The following is an 18,319-nucleotide window of genomic DNA, read 5'->3' as shown; positions in this document are numbered from 1 at the left end:
TGGATCGGAGTGTGGGGATAAAGATGAGGGACTTAATAGAGAAGAAGAGGTTGAAGTATCCTCCTGAATTTATTTTTTAACTCCTTTATTTGAATAATCAGTCGTGTCATAGGCAGACTTGCGTGTATGTAAAAGTAATCAAACCATATTAACAAGTTCATCTTTACAAACATTATCCATCACATATTTTGCTCTATACCCCATAATCAAAGCAACATTACATACTTTATTAAATTCCTGCCTTCTGTTAAACTTCGTTCCTCCTCCAAAATATTTTTGCATGTATTGTTGCCAAAATTTCCATTTTTCGTTGTAATTTACTCCTACCCTTTTCTAAAGATCCAACTTCCTCTTTGCTTATCTCTGCTGTCTGTTCTTTTATCTCGGTTACAATATTCACTGCTTCAAGTATGGTTTGTTTAGACTGTGATATTTTCAAATAATTGCCTTTTTGGCAGCCACCGTAATTAAATGTAACAAGACCTTACTATGTCTAGGCAATCTGATCCTGTGACCCAGCTCAAAATAATCTTTTTCTTATTACTTGAATTACCCCCTGCTTTTTCATCATCACATTCCCTTTTGATTTGTAGATGTATGCTTGTGTTATGTATCAGAGCCTTAAGTGTGTAACTCTAAAAATTTCCCGTCGAATCAGGTAATCCTAAACCTCCTTGTTCTGTTGTTAGGATCAATTTATCCCACTAGATTCTTGCCCTCTTCCCTTACCAGAAAAAGTCCTTCAACTCTTTATTAATTGCTATCCACAACTTCTCCTCTGGTTGATAAAAATATACCTGACCTTCTGTATAAAACTAAAGGGACTAAAATATTTTACTGCATGTATCTTGCTATCCATATCCGTAGCAACAGCTTCCAGATTCTCAGTTTTAATTATCTTTTGTTTAGTCTCTTCCCACATAACCCTAGCTGCCGTAGCAGAATCCTTTTTAGTCCATACTCCTAAATACTTCATTTTATCATGTCCCCATAAATTTGGGTATTGGTGAACCAATTTATCTGGGTGCATGATTTGTAGCTATAGCCTTCATTTTATCTTCAATAATTTTATATCCTGGAAAAAAAACTGGAACTGTCTCCGAATGTTCCATAACACTGACATGTCCCTTTCTGGGTCTAACAGGTACAAAATAATATCATCTGTTAATAAAGCCAACTTTTCTTGAATACCATACCAATTATATCCTTGAATTTCTGGGTCTATTATTTTCTTTGCTAATGGTTGTAAATGTAACAAATGGAACAAGGGGAAAGAGAACACCATTGCCTGGTTCCTCTCTTCAGACACAACTTATCAGAGAGGATTCCTCCCCCTTAGTTTTTTGTCTACGATCCCTCATATATCCTTCTTATTGTATCAGGAAATGCAAATGCTTCCATTGTCCTCCGCATAAAATTCCAGCTTACTCAATCAAGTGCTTTCTCTGCATCAGGACCCACCAACAACAGCAGCATTATCTTACATTCTGCTTCCTTGTGGATCATCATTGTCCTGGTAATGTTGTCAAATGTTTGCCTCGCTTCCACAAACCCACATTGATCCATATCCATCTGTTTTGGCCTCACCTTTGCCATTCTTTTAGCCATTATAGACATACACACTTTAAAACTGTGGCTTAAAATTTAAATTGGCGTAAAGGAAGCTGTACTTGTATTTAGGTATTACAGCCACCACATCCTTTTTCTAGGATCTTGGTGCCTCTCCTCCTTTTAGAATACTGTTGAACCATGCAAGGCTTGTCTCATTTCTGGATTTCTTAGAAATGTCCATTTCTCTGTCTATGGGTGCCTAGACACAAGTTGTGAAGGGGGGGGGCACTGCTGTAGTATATGGACTTCAGTCTTGTTTGCAGGCACCCAGCTTTACATCATTATGAACAAGATGCTGGCAGTCTTCCTTGACATAAAAGCCTTCAGAAACTGTCTGAAACAGGGATTTCTTCAGTTTGTCGTGGTTACCACAGTCATGTGGTAAATAAATATTATGACTTTCATTTGTGTATGTTGTGCAAGATAGCTGTAAATGTGTGGAAGCTGCTTCTGTCCGTCAGTTTTTGACTGAAGGGTAGGGCAGTTGTCAGGGGAGAGAGGTGTGCTGCAGGATTTATTTGCTCTTGTGATGATAGTTAAGGAGCTCTGGCAAGAGACCATTTTGACTCCCAGTGCATTGCCCAGCTTCTGAAGTTTTAGGTGAAAGTGTAGGGTGATCTTTTAAGCCGGAATACAGAATAAGTTAACTCCAAGTAAATAAATTAAAATGTATTCCCTTCCATTTTTGGCTGTCAAAACCAGAAAAAGACTTATTATTATGGTGGTCCTTGTTGCCTAAGACAGACATGGCTCCCCCTTCTCTTAGAGAATGCAGCCTGGTCCTTCAGTTGCCACTTAGGGACAGTTTACTCTTAGGGACAATGTACTCCTTCCTGGACAGTCTTCTGACAACATCTCTGCTGACACTTTAGTGCCAAACATGATGATTTTCCTCCAATATGATTTGCATTCTTTAGGAATCCAGAAAGCTGTATTTACTTGTCAGAATGGAATTGGTTTAACCTTTTCATTTACATTTTTTTCTTTCTTCATTTATTGCTTAATTCTCTTAATCACATATTCCTCTTTAGGAGCCTTTCTTGACATCTTGGCCTACAGTTAAGCTTTTCCATAAGTACATTTTGCATTGATACCTTTAAAAGATTATTCTGCCTTCATGAGCCTTGAATTTTGCATTGGAAAAAATGGCCAGTTTTTCTTCTATACTCTTCTGTTATTGAAAAGTCTTATTTTAAGAGAGTATTTTTTCTGGTAACACCCTCATCCAGAATAGTTACTGAATTCCATGTGCTCTTGTGTTCCGTGTTTTATACAGTCCATCATGAGGACAGGATGGACTTTTTGCCACCTTATGCTTTAAGGTAATGGCCATGTATGATTTCAGCATGTTGGAAAAATCATTTGCCTTATTTTTCATCTTAGTCCCAGTACTCCGGGAAGATGCTTTTGCTACTGTAGGCTTATGTCTGTATGACCAAAGGTCTAATCTGAACACTTTTTTTTTTTTTCCGTTTGTTCCTAACATGTTAAGTTCTGCTTTGGGAAAAAAAATGAATGATTTGCTAGTTGCTTTGGATTTTGCTATGATGCTGCTAACTACACTAAGTGTCCCAACAGAGCAAATTGTACAAGAGGAGATGTAATTTCAGTAGCACTGGGATTTATGAAGTGAAGTAAGGTCTTCTGTGGACACTTTCACCAAAGATTGCAAGCTGGGCTGCCAGTGTAGGGCAGGAGATGGAGAGGGAATGGGGGATATTATGGCAGTTCTTCAGGAGGTGTTGACTGGTGTTTCTTACTATGATTTAAAGACTCTCAATCACTGTGTAATTATCATTTTGTATTCATTTGAGCAAGTTTCGTCACGTTGCTTTTTAGTGTTTGTCAAAAGAGAATTTCCTTTGTGGAAGTGTCCACTTTCAGTGAACCCTTTTTGTTGAATGTCTGCTTTGTACACTCACAGTGGGACTGCTGTTTGCATGAAGCTATACATTTTCATAAGGTCCTTTTTGCTGAAGTCCGCTTTTGTGTTGTGTTGTAGGGCACATTGAGATACCGGTTTGTGAGATTATTGTGCAGTTTAATTAGGAATTTCTCCTTTTCCCCAATGTTGTACAACCATGGAGTTAATATAGCTAAATAAGGATAGTGTGGAGGTGTAGGGGGCAAGTCCCCTGGGAAAACACTGATTAAAATGTTATCCAGTGGGATTTTGAAGGCACTGCTTTGTCAACTAAGCATAATTGACAAGAGATTTCTTTGAGATATTGTCCATCACTGAATCATAGACAAAATATTTCCTTGACATTGTGTGCATCACTGAATCATAGGGGAAGTGGTTTAGATGTGGAATTATTTTCAAAACGTATGACTGCTGAAGAGAGGAGAGTGATGGAATTGTTATAATGCATATGTCTGAGGTGCTTATCGTAAGTGTAAATGCTAGACCTTATTCTAGTCTCTCCAGAATTTGCTCCCTGTCTCCACCCTCAGTATTTTTTGTAGATATAGTTAGACCTGTGTTTTAGAGTTTGTTGTCCTGGAGTCTTGTTGCAGACCATTAATGGCATTTTGATAGGGACTTCTCTAACAATTCTGTGAGATTTTGCATTTTTTGAGGGACAAAGCAATAGCAGGGGGCTGTAAACGTGATGCTTAGCATTTATTGGCATGGTTGCACAGACATTCGGCAAATATGCTTATTTGTGGTAGTCTGGAGTTTTTAGGATGATGTAAATTAAATATCCAGAGAGGCGCAGTCTCTATGTGCTTCCAAAGGTGTGAGTTGCAGGGATTAGCCTCTGATTTGTGTTTCTATTATAGACAAGAAATTGGTGAGCCATTGTTATTTCTATTGAAAGATTGGTTATGTTTTATTTGAGGTATTTTCTCCAAAAATATGAGCTGGGGCTCCCCTCTGCAAATTAAATGAAAATCACAGCTCCTAGGAGTGTGACCAACATCTCAAGCAGATGTTGGGACTGGCAAGGAGTAAAACTGCCGGATGAAAAAAATCAGAAGACATTTGGCAAGATTTGGTTGGGCTTGTAATCAAAAGGCTGTTATTTCCAATGAGACAATAAAGATGTCTAACATCTACTGTCACAGTGAGCTCCTCATACAGCTGTACTTTATATTATATAGAGAGCAGTATTATTCATTTTAGTGTATTTTTAAACTGAGAACAAAAATAATGCCAAAACATGTAAACACCTAAAAGATACTTAAACTACAGGGCTGTAAGCAGGAAAATGAAAACAAAAGACAGAGACACCAAGTATGTACACTATTTACAAAATATATTCATTCTTTAAATTCAGCACCAAACTTGCAATTTATCACGTCAAGATACTTGATAAATATGAATTGAATTCAGTTTAATTTATAGCAGACATAACCAAATTCCATACCTTTATTTACTGTTTAAGGTCAGATTTGTGATTTGATATTTTAAAGGCTTTATAATGTGACACAGAATTAATAGTGAAAGGATAAATCTGTCATCTTTCCCGCTGTTAAGATCTGTTTGGGACTTTATTAAGAGCAGTTTTACCTCTTTTATGACAACAGGGTGGATTCATTTGCAAACTTCAGATAGTAAAGCTTACTGCCGGTTGAGTCAGTTGTCGGTTGTAGTACTGCAGTTTATGTGATCACAGGTGCCTGGGCTAGAAAAAATGCCAGATGTGTTCTGTGAAGTTTCACATGCTGATTCTTACAGCCATCTTCTTTTGAAGGAAAACCTTAAAGCTAGAAATAAGTGATGGTTCTTTATGCTCAAGACAACAGTGGCTTTCCAAGTGCAAGACTTGACCGCCTTTTCATGTAGGCTGTGAAGCAGTTTTGGAAAACAATAGGGACTACCAAAGAAGGTAATTACAGAAGCAGCAGAGTAATAGAAATCAGAATTTTCAATGAAAGCCTTATTTTTTGAGGGAGCACAGAAATGTCTGTAGTGTTGTAATGAAGAGAGATTCAAGCTAATATATTATAACAATAAGATTCTGCATTTATAGAGGAATAATAAAATGGTTGGTTAATTCATAGTTTGTCTTCATTCAGAAGAAAAATGTCAGCGCAGTAATGACAGCATGTTATAACTATAGAAAGCATTTAGTGTAGTGGCATCAGGTTCCATATCGAGAGCCATGTTCATGGCATAGTGGTTTTGGTATAGGCTATGACCTACATGGTCTGAGTTCATTAGTTGCCTAGGCACCAGAGAAGCCAAATGGAGACATGGGAGTGAGTAGCCAATGTTATCTCACTCTTCTAACTGGAAAAGTATTAGCAGCTAATAGCTAGTCATTGCAAGAGATCCACCAGTGGGGAAGGTTTGGGATTACAGCACCTGCAGCTAAGGACTTTGGGGTGCACAAGTCTGCCCGGGAGTGCACATAACCTGCAGGAATTACAGATGTGCACAAGAGCGCAAGTCATGCTGTATGCAGAGGTGCAGGTATTGCATTGTATTTTTTATTAGAGATGAATGTGTTGGGAACATTAAAAAAAAAAATAAAACTCCAACTCCTTTTTCTTGGTAATCGCTGTGATGTCCACTCTCGCCTTCCTTTCCCTGTGCTCAAGAATTCTGAGGATGGGGAGGAGGAATAAATGGGGCATTTAGATGCAAGGGTTTGGTGGACATAAGGGGAAATGGGTGCAGAAAAAAAGATAAATATATGTACATAGAATTATAATGGCAGAAAACAAGGACATATTGGAGAGTTAGTACTGCAAGGGTATAGCCTGAGGAATACAAAAAGTAACTCAGTAACTGTACTTAGAAAATGTAATTTATAAGCTTTCTATTGTTTTGCTGGGCACTTTGAACTCACTAGTTTTTTTTTCTTATTTCTTTACAGCACCAGAGCAGGTTTCCACTACAGGTAAGTTTCTGTTATGCATACTGTTAAGTGTTTATTGTTAATAGTTAAGGTCCCGATGGTCTGTTAAATTGCTTTAATGTAAACTGGGCAGTTCTGTTCTTTAAAACTAGGTACAGTGTACTAGAAATGTATTGTACCAACCTTAAGAATACTAACCCTGAAAATGTAAAGACTTTAGAGTGATACAAGTCTGAGTAACTCTTTCAGCCTTGAGCACCGCAAAGTTAATTAATCCCTTTATTTCCTGAAGCCTTTCACTCTAGGAAATTATTTCCTCATGAGAGGTTTTACCGCTAATAGCTTCATAGGCGATTACTATGCTAATGACCTGAGGGGGTCTTTTTAAGCTTAGCCATGCTTCCCAAATGCATCTTCAAGCTTTGATGCCCTAGGATTAAAGGGGTATATGTAGGCTGGGGCACAGGTAGTCAAGCATTTGCAGGTTGCTTCTGTCTACTAGAGACATAGGAGCTAGACCAGGGGTAAATTTCCAGTTCCCCAGCCACTGATCCAAGTCATGCTTGAATTGGGTTAGATAAGAGCTCTGTTTCACATGTATGGGAAGCTTGTTCCAGAGAAGGGTCTATGAGACTCATATCTGTCCTTCCAACATGTCCTATTTATGTTGCAGAACAAGGTTTAGCTGTCTAGATCAGGTAATTCTGATGCTGTTGGTTTTGTGGATGTGCAGTAGGTCCATCAGGCAGGATCAGATGATGCTTTGTAGGCAAGGCGTAGATTGCCCTCAGCAGTCTGTAGGAGACAGAGTACTGGGATAGGGCTTTCAGGCACTCCGCATACATCATGTTGTTTATGCCCTGTATTCTTTTTGTGAGGAAACTCTGTGGTCACTCCAGCTGTTGCATATGCCTGGTCAGGTACATATGAAAGTGGGCATTGTATATGGGCTGAGTACAAGAGAAACCGTGACATCCTTGGACCTAGATGCTATAACCTTGCTTATAAGTTGTGCAACAAAGAATGATTTCCTTACTCCGGTAGATTAATGATGGTCAAAGGCAAGGTTACCAGTCTGCATGTTTTCCCAAATCCTTAACTACTGGGTGTACTCTTAGCAGTGTATTATCAATGTGATAGATGTTCATCATTCCCACTGCCTCAGTGCCATTTTTGGACTTTCTGCCAAGATAACCCAGTACTGGCCAGATTTCAAAAGCTCATGCTGTCCTTTCTCTCTCTGTCTTGCCCTGTGACAACTGACTGGCTGAGCATATCCTGAGAGGGTAACTTTCAGCTGTTACAGGAAGTGAATGTTCAGTCTTTTTCTGCCATCCAAAGTAGTAAGTCCCATGACTCTTCACAGGCTTCAGTGCTGATTTTTACATCTTTTTGCTCAGATAAGTCCCATTTGTGAACCCCCCTTCCACTCATTTTAATATTAAATGCTCTTTCTGTGTTTGTTTAAAAATATTTATTTTAATATTTTATTTCTGTCACTGTTTATAGTAATTCCTGTGGGAATTCCTGTTTGTAGCCGTACTTATTTGACTTCTATCTTTGACAAATGTTTGTTTTTATTGTGTGTTAGACACTAGAGGCCTGCCTTTACTGTTGTTAATCTGCTTTATTTTCAAGTTTTGACATTAAGATATTGCAGAACTTGAATTTTATTTCTGCATTTATACATTATTTACTGTATGTATTACTCTGCTCTGTATGATTTTAACATCTGATTGTGATTCACGTCAAATGTGGAGCTTTTACTCTCTCTAACAAGAAAATAGTTTAAATTGCTATTAAACATCATTTTATGGCCGTTTTGCCTGGTTTAAAATATGTGGAGCTAATTTCTAATGCCTTTTTGGCACATTGGTTGCTTAGGTGTTTGAACTGTGTGTAATGGAAATTCTGTAACTTCTGTCAATTGTAAAATAATTCTGAACACAATCCAAACTGTTTTTTGTGATAATAGCACATTTTGTCAGAGTTTAGTTGTGTGGGGAAGTACTTTTTACTTGAAACATTTGTAAGTGCTTATTATGATACATTATCCAGTACTGTCAATTTATTATTCTGGCTGGTGCTTGATGGAGCCTACATTTGTTACCCCCCATCAAATCTAGTTGCACCTAAAGAAAAAAGATAATTAAAAATATACCTGAGCCTATGGTTAGTGATTCTGGCAGGGACACTGCTTGTCCTGCAGACCACTTAGCTTTTGCCCTATCCCCCTCTTGTTTAGCTTTGCCAGACGCTATGGAATGGGGTTGGACACATTCTCTGGGGCTGTTCCAGTACCTGGCACAAGTATGGGAGAATCAAACCCTTTAGGTGCAGAAGTAGTCTGGGGTAAAATACCCCTGCCAGACATAATACTTTGTCCCCAAATATTTTATCTAGTAGTGAAGTTCACAAGAAAAAAAAAGCTTCATCATACAGCTGATAATAAGATTATAGTGGTTTATAAGGCTGATATGATTTCCTTGGTTAGAGTGTTCTGCAGACACCTAATTCTGATGGTTGTGTTTCCATACATGGCCCTATTGATAGTTTAGCTAGAGATTTCTCTGTTTCAGAGAATGATGAGAAATCTGATGAGGATTATGGCGATTTTCCTAGTTGACACAGTCCAGTTACTCTGATTCTTCTGAATGTGAACCTGATCTTAAGTCCAAACAGTTGTTCAGTTTTCCTCTGATCATTTCTAGATTTAGTGGTGTTTTTTCTTGGAAGCTGTCTAGCACTACCTTAGAGCTAGGCAAGGTATATGGCCTTATGGAAAATGAGATGCCCAATTCTGTGGCTATCCCCCTCTCTTACCGGCCTTGGAACATGCATATAAAGCTGCCTGCAGGACACTGTATCTATGTCAACATTCTTAAAACGGTTCTAGTCATCTTCTCATTTGACTGCTGACCCAGCGGCAATCTCACCAGCTGCCTGCTCAAATAAAAAGTCCTTTGCTTCATCTAATCCCATGTCCCCTGGTAGAGGGAAAATGGTTTGCATCTTTATGGCAAAAGGATGCTCTTTTAAATAATGTAGCATTTAGAATGTTAAATTTTCATGGGTAAATGTGAAACCTTATTTTACAGTATGTGTACAGTTTGGATTATTTTGCTGCATCTGTACCTGCAGAGCAAAAGCATGAATGAAAGTTTTTTTTAACTTGACTCCAGTTTCAAAACATGCTTTGAGAGTTGTGGTTGAATATATAGATACAGTCCTGAGAAATGCTGCTGCTTCTGTTGTATTAACACGGTATGCTTTGTTACATAATTAGAACTTCTCTAATGATTTAAAGGCTGAAATCTTGAATGTACATTTTAAGTTTTTGGACGTCTTTTACACCGATTTTCAAACTGTGGGATGATAGAGGCCGAATAATGCACAGGGATATCTAGGATGGTTTATGTATCCCAACCCAAGTTCTCCTAAAACAAGGTGACTTCCTTCAAGAGGCAGGACAAAGAAAAATCCCCACCAAACAAAAGCTAGGAATCCAAAAGGAATTGGCAGGAGGATCATTCTTTGAAACCAAACAAGAGGAGTTCCTTTCTGAAAAAGATCAACCCTCTGGAAAGAAATGACTCTGAATCAGAGAGTACCTCTTCCTCCTTTCCCCTGACTCTCTCTCAACCCTGCAGTCTTGCTGCAGATAGTCTCGGACAAGTGAGTTCTGATAATAATGAGAGGATACACTTAGCAATGGATAGAAAACCCTCTCCCTTTCAAGAGAATTTTCCCACACCCACAGACCAGACTGAGGTGCGTTCTCCAGTGCTCCATTACTTGGTAGGAGCAGGGGGTTATAGAACCAATGTCTGCGATTTACAAAGGCAAAGGATTTTACTCCAGAATCATCTTGGTACCAAAAAAGGAGCACTCATGAAGACCTGTCCTAGATTTGTCCTTTCTAAACAACTTTGCAAATGTTCCAAAAGTCAAAATGCTCACCTTACAGTCAGTCCTAGTCTTCCTTCTAGACAACTGTTTAATGGTGACTGTGTATGTCAATTATCATATTCCTATTACTTCCAATTTCAGGAGTTTTTTTTTTAATTTCAGTATCTGCCTTACATTATCAGTTTTCTGCATTACCCTTTGGGGTATCCACTGCACCTCAAGTGTTTACAAAGAGTGACCTCCCCTGGTTGCCTATTGCAGAACCCCAAGCATCCATATTTTTCCAAAATTTAGATTACTTGCTGATTTGTGCAGGTTCTGAGTCCAGGTGCTGGGAGTCCTTAGACAAGGTAGCACCCCTTCTTTCCCACCTGGGCCTCAAATTAAACCTTCAAAAGTTCTTTCTCACACCTTCTGAACAAATTGTCTTCCTGGGGTGTTGGATAGACACAGTAAAAAGGATGACCTTCCTGCCAGAAGGCAGAATTATGACTTATCAGGACATTTTCTTGGATTTTTCTCTCCTGGATATGACTTCAGCAAGAGAGTTCATCAAAATTCTAGGCCTCATGGCATCAGTGATTCTCATGATACCGTTAACCAGACCTCATGAGAAAAATTCAGTGGTACTTGAAGAATTATTGGACCCAGTACCTTTATTCCTTGGATTTCTGGGTACCAGTACTGTTTTTTGTGAGACGGGAACTGCAGTGGTGGAGGGATTAACTGTCTGAATCCAGTACTCCATTTGTCTTTTTATACCCAGTCCAGTCTTTCCTGATGGATTCTTCAGATTTTATGTGGGGAACAATGTCCATGGGAGTTCAAGTGCAAGGCTTGTGGGATCCCCAGAATATGCCAAAGCACACAAACATAAAAGAGATGTCAGCAGTAATTCCTGCCTTAAAAGTTATTTTCCACTTACAGACTCTGGATCATCATTTAGTAATCACAGACAACACGTTGTTGATGTGGTACCTGAACAAGCAGGGGGGGGTTCATACCCTCTTTTTCAGTTGCAGTGATGGCCTTGGAGCTGGCTCTATGGTATTCTGTGCTTCTTTAGGCTTTGTACATTCTGTCAGATCAAAGCACCATGGCAGATGGACTAAGCAAATCTAGACAGACCCTCACAACTGGAAGCTCCATACAGGTATCTTCCAAGACTTGATCCTGATGTGAGAAACACTCCCAAGTAGATTTGTTTGCCTCCTTTCAAAAGAGGCAGCTGAAAAAATTCTGTTCCAGACATTCTTGCAGCCGTGCTTGGAAGACAGATGCTCTATCACTTCGATTTTTGGGAATGTTCCTGTAATCATTTTTACCGTTTCCAGTGATTCCTAAGGTATTTCTCAAGATTCAGAAAGAGTTAGCAAAGATGATTGCGGTAACCACTTTTGGCCTAGGCAAAGGTGGTTCTCCCTTTGAATGGAATTAGATGAGGGCAGTTACTACAAGTTTTCTGACAGACTGAATGTACTCACACAACGTCAGGGACTCATGGTACACCCTAACTTAGAGTAATTGCAACTGACCACCTGAATTGTTATATTTTGATACTTTTCAGGTACTTGTTCCATGAGGATTTGTTTTGTCTAGCCAACAATGGTGGACCTGAAATGGTTTTGACCCCTCTGGTTTTGAAATATTCGCGTGAGCTACTTGTTGATGCTTTGTCACATCTTGCAGCCGTCTTCAGCTTGTTTGCCCATGGATTCCTCTCTTTCATCTTTTTCGTGGTAAAGGAGTGTTCCATGTGTGATCTCTTCCTTTTGCCTGGGATCTCAACTTTGCACTTGAAAAATTGACCTTACATCATTTTGAAACCTGCCTGTCAAGCTGACTTATGGTTCATTTCTTAGAAGACTGTTTTACTCATTGCTCTGACATCTGCAAGATGAGTCTTTATCATGGTTGACCAACCCTATCTGATATTTTCACAAGGACAGGTTTTGTGTTCAGCACTAATCCATCATTCAAGCCTAAAGTTGTTTCTCAATTTACTTTCAATCAAGCCATTGATTTATCCTGATCCAAAAGTAAAAAGGGAGAAAATGTTCTACATACCTTTGCGCAAAGGCAGCTGACATACTACCTGAGAGAACAAATCTTTTGAGGAATGCTGAACAACTGTTTCTGTTGTATATGGGGGCTAAAAATTGTCGACCTGAATCTCAGCAAACTATTGTATGATTGTTATCTTTTGCTGCTGTTTTCTATTACTCCCACCATGGTACATCTCTTCCATGCAAGGTTAAGGCTCACTTGACTAGGGCCTTATCCTCTTCAGTGGCATATAGGTTCATAGGTAAGTACTAGGCTATCTGCCCAGGGGCATTTATAAGCCTAGCCACAGAGTGATGGCTTTTAAATGTACAGATTTCTTGCATTGGCCAGGAATTGAACCCAGGTCAACTGCTTGGAAGGCAGCTATGCTCACCGCTATACCACCAAAGAAAGGAGTGGACTCTATAAGCATTTTAAAGACAGAAACCTGGTCCTCTTTCACAAAACACTACAAACGGAATTCCTCCTCAAGGTCCAGAGCAGGCTTTGTTAAAACCATTTTCCAGGGTCCTTATCCTTCCACCTCTTGGGTAGGGTAAGCTTTGGAAATCTACTCAAAATGCCACGGAGGCTGTGGGAATAATGAACATAGTGGGAATTATGAATGTAGTACAATTGTGCAAGTCTTACTTACCCGATGCCAAGATGTTCTCCTCCAAAAAAAAGAAAGCCAATCTGGTGGTCCCCTGCCATTAACTTTTGCAGAAAAAAGGTGAAGTCCCAATACTGGAAAAACTCCCTTATTGGCCTCAACAAAAAGTTGACTCTCCTCATCAAAACCTCTAAAGCCAGCTATGAAGGCAGAATTGCGGCATACACTAAAAACAATCACAAAGCCTTCTTTAGTTATATCAATAATCTCCATGGCAATACCCAGGTTTACTCCGAGTTGCTGCACAATGGTACCTCCTATACTGAGCCAACAGATATTGCCAACATACTGGCCGACAGATTCATTGCCTTTACCCCTCTCTTACTGTCCCTACCGAATGGCGCACTGCTACAGTCATCCCTCTCCATGAAGGGGGAGCGACTACAGACCCTGTGAATTATCGCCCCATTAGCCTGACAAGTCTGATATGTAAAACTGTGGAGTGCATCATCATGGACCTCATTAACAAGGATATAGGGAATCTCCAAACTCTAGATCCCACTCAATTTGGTTTTGTGAAAGGTAGATCCTGCCTGCTCAACCTAGTTGACTTCTTTGAGTCAGTCACCAGAGCTGTGGATGAGGGCAAGGCAGTTCATACAGCCTACCTCGATCTGGCCAAGGTCTTTGATACCATTCCCCACTCAGGAGTTTGATAAACTCACCAAACTAGACATCAACCCCTATATCACTAGGTGGATTGCAAATTGGCTCACAGAGCCCACAGTGTGAAAATAGCGGACTCCAAGTTAGACTGTCGACCAGTCACAAGTGGAGTCCCACAGCAATCGGTCCTGGGTCCTCTTCTGTTTGGCATCTACTTCTCAGAAGTCCAGGCCAACACGGAGGGACTCTGGCTGACCAAGATCACAGACGACTGCAAGCTGGGAGCCTTTATCAACTCCCCAAGTGATGTGTACCTCCTACAGAAAAGCCTCACTGAGACCAATGACTGGTGTCAAAACCATGACCTTAAGATTAATGCCAAAAAATGCATGGTCATCCCCTTTGGGAAAAACTCATTTCCCACTAATTACCACATTGATGGTAGCCCACTGAACATTGAAGGCGTTATAAGAGATCTGGGGACACAGGTTGACAGCAACCTCTCCTTCGACCACCACATTGCCACTGTGGTCAGAAAGTCCTTCTATGTGGCACACCTCATTACCAAGGGTTTTGCATCCAGGAAGGAAGAAAGAGGTCATCATCTCTGTCTACTCTTCCCTCATTAGGCCAATCATCGAGTATAATGCCTCATTTGGCATGCACCTCACTAGACATGTGCAAGAGCTGGAAAGGGTGCAAAAGTACCTCACAAAGAGGATCCTAGGCCTTAAACACATGTCCTACATGGACAGACTCAAAAAACTCCAGCTATTCTCTGTCTCCTATTGTCTACTAAGATGCAATCTCTGCTTGACTTACAAAGCTATGTCTGACACAGCTCTGTTAGAAATGCTGCATCTAAAGAAATCTCAATCCCTCCACACCACACGCTGCAGAGACCTCAACCTCATTACCACAATCAACAGAACATGCTGGAGGGACAGGTTCATAACCCAGAAACTGCCCATGCACTGGAATAGATTTCCCATACATGTCAAGCAGAGCACTTCACTGGCCCTCTTCAAGAGAAATCTTGATGAGTGGATGGGAAATAGAAAGTTCACCCTGGGGATCACTCCAGTGGCTGTACTTGATAGAGGCACTGGGAACTAATGTTGGACGGCACAATGCCAGGGCACTTCTATGGGTGAGGCTTGTAAAGGCTCTAGGGCCATTAGCCTAGTACGCACCTATGAACCTATGCAATAGTAGATGCTCAAAGTCCTTACTCCCTCAGTGGTAGTTCCCACCCACCATCTCCCAGACTGTGCATAGATGAGATGGGTGTCTGTCTACTTGAGTTCATTTTTTATTGGATTTGGTTTTTATATGGTATTATAATTGGTTGTGACTTTACTCTTGCTAGATGATTCTGGCTTCAGGTACTTTCCACTCCTGCTTTGTGGAAGTAAAATTGCCTGAACACTCACTTCCTGTAACAGTTGAAGACTTCCATGTCAGAATATGCTGACACAGGAAGAGAGAGAGGAAGTGGAGGCTGAGCTTTTGAAAGCTGATTAGTACCGGATTACCTTGGCAGATAACCCAAAATGCCAGTGAGGCAGTGAGGAATTTGAACATCTGCTGTTAAAAGTAAGTAGGACTTGGGCAACTGTACTTTTCAAGGAGTAGTCGTCTTCCGAAAGGATACTGTTATGGATTCCTTGGGAATGAGAGTTAGACTATGGCTCTGGCATCAGCTATTGGTCTGTGTCAGGCCTTCTTAGCGAGTATTTGTGTGTTTGGTGGATTCTGTGGCTGCACCTAGTTTGCAGTCTGCAAACTTGGTCAGCCAGAGACACTTGATGTTGGCCTTGACTTTAGGGAAATAAATACCAAAAAGGAGTGGCCCCAGCAGCAAGCCTTAAGGAACTCTAAAAGTGAATGGTCTCTTTGTGGAGGTAGACTCCCCTATCCTAACTTCTTGGGTCCTATCTGTGTGCCTGGTGGCAATCTAGTGGGTGACATGGGAGTTTATTCCTAATTTCATGAGTTTGTTTACAATGCCTTTATGGGATATTGTGTCAGATAATTTGGCTAGGTCAAGATAGGTGGTGTGAACCATTTTACCATCATGCATTGCTTTGGTGTCCTTCTTAAAGAAGTCCAGCAGGTTGAGTAGGCATGACCTGCCCTTGACAAAAGCAGACTGGGTTGGATCCAGTGTCTGAATGTTTCCTGTGTCATGGTTTATACTTTCCATGGTAATTATTTCATGACTTTGCATATGAGGCTAGTCAAACGTATAGGTCTGTAGTTGCCCAGATCCATAGATGTCCTGTCCTTGTGCAGAGTGATAACAGTTGCATTCCTCCATTTGCTTGACACAAAGCCTGTTTGGAGGCTACCATTAAATAGTAGTCCTGAATAGGTCATGTGTCATGCTATTAAGAAGGTATCTTGGAATACTATCAGGGTGCATCAGTGCATTATTCTTGGCCTTAGAGAGTACATTGAGAACCTGTTTCCTAGTAATAGTTTGGGGGTTGTGGTTGAGAGTGTTTCCTGAGGGGTGTCGGGGGGAGAGGGGAGTATAATTGGATATAAATTTGTCAGCCAGTAGATTTGCTATATCTTCTGATTTCAGGTGGTTAATTTTTCCAAGTCTTTTGGGTTTCTAATACCATGACATGAATGGACTCCATTCCTAAGTCAAAGTATGATTAAACTTCATGAAATTAGTATTGTTTCAATCTTTGATGTTAGCCAAAAGTGCTTCTTGCAGCACCCACAATGTGCCCAGAACTGACTCCTGCAATTCATATGGAGTTACATGATCTGTAGCATATTTAAATAGACTGTAAATTCTTTTTTTATGACATCCATTGCTGCTGATTCTACTATTGAAACTGTCTTGGTATTCTTCTTCCACATTGCCCTCATTTCTGCCTGCACATCCTGGAAGTATGACTTTCTTTCTCTCTTCATTTTCGGTGATCAATGCTACTTTTGTCTTTTCATGGACTACTAGATCTGGTTTTGTCCCATCTGTTTTTTGATCTGTTGGTAATGGGTGATTTCATGTAACCTAAACTTCAGTCTCTCTAATTCTTTGTGGCTCATATTTCTAATGCTGCTCAGCTACTTCAATATTGTAATGTTTGTATAATCCCCAATACAGCAGTCTTGCCACATTATTATGTTTTTCAATATACAGGCCCGTTGCCATTAGTGCATCACACCCAGCAACAAAATATGCAACCATTTCCAATTTTGTTTCACAAAACCTGCATTTGTCTGTTTCTCCCCCATGTTCAGTAGACTTAGTGGAGTATGTGCACACTGGTTTACAATCCTGGGCTCCCAGTATTAACCTTTTGTCTTTTGGTTTAAATTCATCCCTCCTTAATCATTTTTCCATCAGACCTAATTGATATGAGGTTGTTCCAGGAGTTTTCTGTACTTGCAATAATATTTATTCCTTTTCCACATTTCTTGCGTTCTCACCTGAGCCTTCACTTTATATTCTTTAGTTTTTTGGCACATTCAGTTGTTGCCTGATTTTTATCTACTTCTAGTTTGATTTCCATTCCCGCTTGAGATTGATATGCTTCTGCTAAACTAAGCAGGGAAGTCATTTAATTTTTTTTCTTGCGGTGGTGGTGCTACAGTACCGTTGTCGCCTCACAGTAAGACATTGTCCTGTTCGATCCTCAGCTAGAGCGTCTTCTATGTGGAGACATGCATGAATGGGTGTACTTTCGTTGAAGGTTGTGCGTCAGGTCTGGCAACTCAGCACATAAAAATCTACTGCCAATCGTTAGTGGACCGGAGTTCCGCTGTGGTGACCCCTAACCCGGAAAAGCCGAAAGACACAACAACATGTTTTAAAACTTTCACTATGTTTGGATCTTGTGAGGTTAGCAGATATGTATGCAGTCCTATGATTGCAGATCTGTACATGTAATCAATTTATAGGAGGCCCACACCTCCTTCAAAACAGGGAATGTATAATCTTGGTATACACTGATTTTTTTTTAATAAATATTTTGATAAGTGTGAAGCATTTTTCTTGTTTTCCTGTGCAACTGATTGAAAACCTTTTGTTGCCAGTTATTCACCCCAAAACTGTAAGTTAGAACAGGAAGAGCAAATTGATTTCTAGCTTGCATTTTGTTCCTAGTTGTCAGAGCAGTTTTCAGTATTAATTTTAGTCTTCTAAAATATTCATTACAAAGTATTGTTCGCATTTTTTTATGTTTTACTGTCAATCTGTTATCAGTTCCCAAATATTTTATATATTCCCCCCTTTTCAAGTTCCTTTACATCATCTTCCTTGGCTGACTTTCCCCCTACCACACAGCTGTCTCTCCTAACCTTTTCTTTCCACTATCTACTCTCCTGTGTATCAACATTGACATAACTAGGCATAGATTACATTAATACTTTACTAGCAAAGCAGCTAATAATTGAACTTGGGTCCCGCCCTCTGTAATTATTGCACAGGAGAACATTTATAATGTTGATTGTAAATACTTTGAGATTTAACCATGTGTTACATATGATCTCCTTGTACTGTTATGTATTCATGTTCTACTGTTCACACTACTTGTTTCATACTTATTTGTGAGGCTTTTCTCCCTGGGCTTCCTCTGAAAAAGGGCTTCGACTCAGTCGGACAAACCCAGTCAACAAATGTCAAATAAATAAATAAATCTTCCTG

General features: G+C 39.9%; 1 protein-coding gene across 1 annotated transcript in view; it reads left to right on the top strand.

Moving 5' to 3' along the window:
• FAM3A (FAM3 metabolism regulating signaling molecule A) overlaps window positions 1-18,319 on the top strand; it is a 1,301,271-nt gene that overhangs the window by 623,056 nt on the left and 659,896 nt on the right. The window contains exon 4 of the mRNA XM_044080097.1: window positions 6,438-6,461. Within this exon, the coding sequence (XP_043936032.1) occupies window positions 6,438-6,461 (24 nt within the window). The remainder of the gene's footprint in view (window positions 1-6,437; window positions 6,462-18,319) is intronic.

This window comes from Protopterus annectens, chromosome 8.part0 (genome assembly GCF_019279795.1).
Source record: "Protopterus annectens isolate FY-2018-M chromosome 8.part0, PAN1.0, whole genome shotgun sequence".
In the NCBI taxonomy this organism is placed as follows: Eukaryota; Metazoa; Chordata; order Ceratodontiformes; family Protopteridae; genus Protopterus; species Protopterus annectens.
This window is presented reverse-complemented; position numbering and strand designations above follow the sequence as displayed.